Source organism: Trichosurus vulpecula, chromosome 4 (genome assembly GCF_011100635.1).
Source record: "Trichosurus vulpecula isolate mTriVul1 chromosome 4, mTriVul1.pri, whole genome shotgun sequence".
Lineage (NCBI taxonomy): Eukaryota > Metazoa > Chordata > Mammalia > Diprotodontia > Phalangeridae > Trichosurus > Trichosurus vulpecula.
In genome coordinates, this window is record NC_050576.1 from 150,341,602 (window position 1) to 150,345,421 (window position 3,820).

The window sequence follows — 3,820 nt, forward strand, 5'->3', positions numbered from 1 at the left end:
TTCCTTCACATGACATGTCTTATCCTCTCACTCTCTAAACTGGCACCTTATTCAGTTGTTCCTTGCCCTATACCAATGAAGCAAAAATATAAGAGTAAATGCATTTTTGTATTAGTAGCACAAACACTTGTTGCTTTTTCTCAAGTTTCTTAGTGGCTTTATCGTTCATTTGGAGGAGGAATCTTAGTTCCACTCCTTCTCCTCAGGCCTGTTTTCTACATAAATTGTAAAGGGCATGTAGTAGGATACAAGCTCCTTGGAATTACAGACAACATCTTATGTCTTTGTATCATTCATGGTAAAACAGCAAGTTGAATACAAGAGATGCTCCATAATGAACTAACAATTTCTCCAACAATTTAAAATTGCTCCCACAATACCCCCTAAGCACAAGCATTGTTTTTCCCCCCTCACTTCTTTGGATATAAACTGCTTTAGTTAGATTGTTCATCAGAACCAATTTTGAAAGCACTTATACCTTTATCAGAGCAAAACAGAAAACAGAAAACTTCCCAAGTCTTACAATGGTGTCACAACCTATTCCAAATTGCTTCTACAGGAATGCTGATTTTGAACAGCGAAAGCATGGCACATGAGCAAAATTTTATTTTGCATTTCCATAATGAATGCATTCACATAATTTATGTATAAAAATAAACAACATAAATGTTACAAAGTTTTAATAATGGTATATACTAGATTTCAAAAAATATGAAAAAACCCCAATTTTACACTGTATACCCAGGAAGCTTATTTATTACTAACTCACAGATGTCTTTGTATTGTTTGCAAATATCCAGTGAGCCAAGTTCATCATTTTCTTCAAGCTGATCTGAAGCAATGCTATCCAAAGCACTAAGTTCTAGTTCAGACATATTAGATGGCAAATAAGAACTCACTTGAGATGTCCTTAGTGACTGGCTTTCTAAAGATTTTTGGCCAGTTCTTGAGTTGAGTTTATCAAGGGCGCTTTGACTATTCCTAATTTCAGAATTATGAATGTTATTTTGGTCATTTTGTTTTTTCTTCCCTTCACTCCGATGTGAGGAGAGGTCATTGCTGGAGATACTATTTTGATCTACCAGACTTTTGCTCTGAGACTTTGAGAGGTGAGATTTTTTATATGAATGTACTGGTGAGCCGGCTGAAAAAGGTGGGGTAAGAACAGAATTCATTTCACTTCTATGACTTTTTCTAGACATTCTAGATTCACTAGACTTACAATCAGTATCTAAATAAGAATAACTGAGGTTATCTGCTTCCAGTTCAGGGCTACTATCATGAACTCTAGAACTTCCAAAAGTATCATCAGCAGTAGCGAAATCTTCGGAATAGCAAGGACTAGTAAAATCATCAGAATACTTCAGTTCTGGTACGCTCTCAGAAAGGCTATTTTTACTTGGTTTAATATCAATTGAATTAGGATGAAAAACACAACCCACAGTTTCATTTGCTCCATTACTAAAATCTATGACAATATTCTCTAGGCTAGTATTCTCTGTGTCAACATCTAAAAGATGGACTTTTACTTCCTTCTTAAATCTTTCTGAAACATTTGTAGGAGTGACTTTTCCTGGTAAAATGGAGTTTATCAAAGTGGCAGTTTCTATAAATGACTCCTTATTTGCTTTGATTTCAACATTTATCTCCTTCTCAGTTCCAGTTCCTGAAACATGAGTTTCTTTTGTAGAGCTTTGGCCTTCAGACTCCACCCCATTTTTCTCTAAAGTTTTAATGTTTTCAGCAAAAAGAACATCTGAAGCAGAATACAGATGACTGGGAAGTTTGTATGGCTTCCCATGCTCCTCTGTGCAACTTTTCCCCTTAGATGACATTTTAAGCTTTTCTGTATCTGGCTTTTCTGTTTGCATTTTTCTATACTGTTCTCTCTTTTCATGCAGTATTAACATGTTTGGGTTTGTCCGCTTTAAACGGAGTTTGAGAGTATTTGTAAGGCCATAAAACAGCTTTCTTCTTGGAACCACTTTTTTTGGGGTGCTTCTGTTTTTATCAAAACATACACCTTTTCTGAGGTTGTGTGCAACCTGGTTCCTTATTAATGAAGGACTTAAGACCTCTTCTTTTTTCATAGGTAAAAATTTGTCTCCCACTGCTTCAGTGCTACAAGTGGCATTGTCAGAAGGTTCTGGGGCCTTTCCATCCTCCGGCCTGTATAACCAGGCTAAGTGAGGATGTATACCAGTAGCTGTTGCAAGGGGCTGGCTATACAATAAAGATAACTCAACCAATAAAGCATTTAATAGAGGTAACTGCCTTATTGTGTCAAGTTTATCTTGGTCAAAAAGTCTACCTCCATCGGGCTGAGACTGGGCCATTGCAGTTTCACTCTGGTCTGATGGGGCATCATGGTTAATTACCAAGGGGCAAGGGGCCTTTTCTTCCTGAACCACATCATTGGATTCCCTAGGTACACTAATTTGAGGTACAGTTATGAATTTGCCCTCGGCTGGTGGTACCTTTTTTGACTCCAGACGAGAATAATAAAGAGGTGGAGGGCAAATTATGTTTGTTTCAAGTTCTAATTCTGTGACTTCCTGATTTTTTGGACTGATGCTTTCTCCAACCTCATTTAACATCATAGTCTCTGACTGGGAAGAGTCTGTCAACTCTGTATCTATATCACTCCGGTTGCATTTGCTGGGAGTTTTAACTATCTTAACCACATATTCCTGCTGCTTTGGCTTAGTCTTATCGTAGGTAACTATCTCAATTACTTCTTCCTGATGCTTTGGTTCCTCCAAATCTTCCAAATCCTCTGGATCCACCTGAGCAAAGCTTATGAGTGGTGGAGGACATGGCTGTTTTCCCTGTGGGGCTGGGGGACTACTTTCATTAGTCCTCATTTCCTCCACTCTACTGACCCTGGCCCCAGCTGGATCCTCCTCCCTCTGTACGGCCCCGAGTGTCTTTGGGGGAATATGGCCCAGCAAGGTGCTCCCCAAATCGGTCAAACGGTAGCCTAGATAAATTTGCCCGACTTGCTGCCCCATCAGGTCTCTCAGGACATAAAGACCTCGGTGGCCCTGGGAGGCTCCCGTGGCAGCGAGCCCCTTCCCCTCTCGGATGAGCGCCCGGGAGGCGGGGGCCAGAGAGATGCTACAACTGCCCAAGAGCTTCGGGGCCGGGGTCGGGCTGCCGGGGGGCACTGTCAAGAGCAGCACGTAGAGCGGGGAGAGGCCCAGCAGGCGCTGCAGGGTGGCCGCATCCAAGCGGAAGAGGCAGGACTTGCCACGGCCGAAGGCGAACGAACCGGGCCGGCGCTCGCGGGAAGGGGCGGCGGGACCTCTTGGAGGATACACCAGCAGTGTGGGGAAGTCCAGCAGGCGGAAGGCCACGGCCAGGCGGAGGGAGCCGGACGGGGGCGGCTCCGACTCCTCTTGGTCCTCCGGTAGCGGCGGCGGTAAAAGCCGCGTTTCCAGGCGCACCCAGTCCACCAGAAGCTCCAAGGAGAAGAGCCGCTCAGCCACAGGCTCGCTCACGGTCTCCATCGCGTTGCCCCGAGAGATTACGACGCCCCCGCACCGGGGAGGAAGCGGAACCGGTAACTAGAGGATCTCGCGAGAGCCTCGGAAAGCCGTCCCTGGGCGTGAAATATAGCGGAAGACGAAGGCGATGAGATGAGAGAGGCGAAGTGGGGGCGGGGCGACCGTGGCTTCTTAACTTCTCGCGAGATTGGCGGGATGTGGCCTGGCGGTTGGTGAGACTTTTCTCATTATTTTTCTTTTTGAAAGCACCGTAATGAGTTTGTCATTTTTTTTTTTCGTTTTAGCAGGACGTGGTTTAAATCTTCCCTTAGAAG

General features: G+C 43.9%; 1 protein-coding gene across 1 annotated transcript; it reads right to left on the minus strand.

The window, feature by feature from the left end:
* Positions 1 to 460: 460 nt before the first annotated feature.
* MAP10 (microtubule associated protein 10) lies at positions 461 to 3,527 on the minus strand. Its single transcript, XM_036753437.1, has one exon. The coding sequence runs from the start codon at positions 3,507 to 3,509 to the stop codon at positions 729 to 731; it is 2,781 nt and encodes a 926-aa protein (XP_036609332.1). The 5' UTR covers positions 3,510 to 3,527; the 3' UTR covers positions 461 to 728.
* Positions 3,528 to 3,820: the final 293 nt, after the last annotated feature.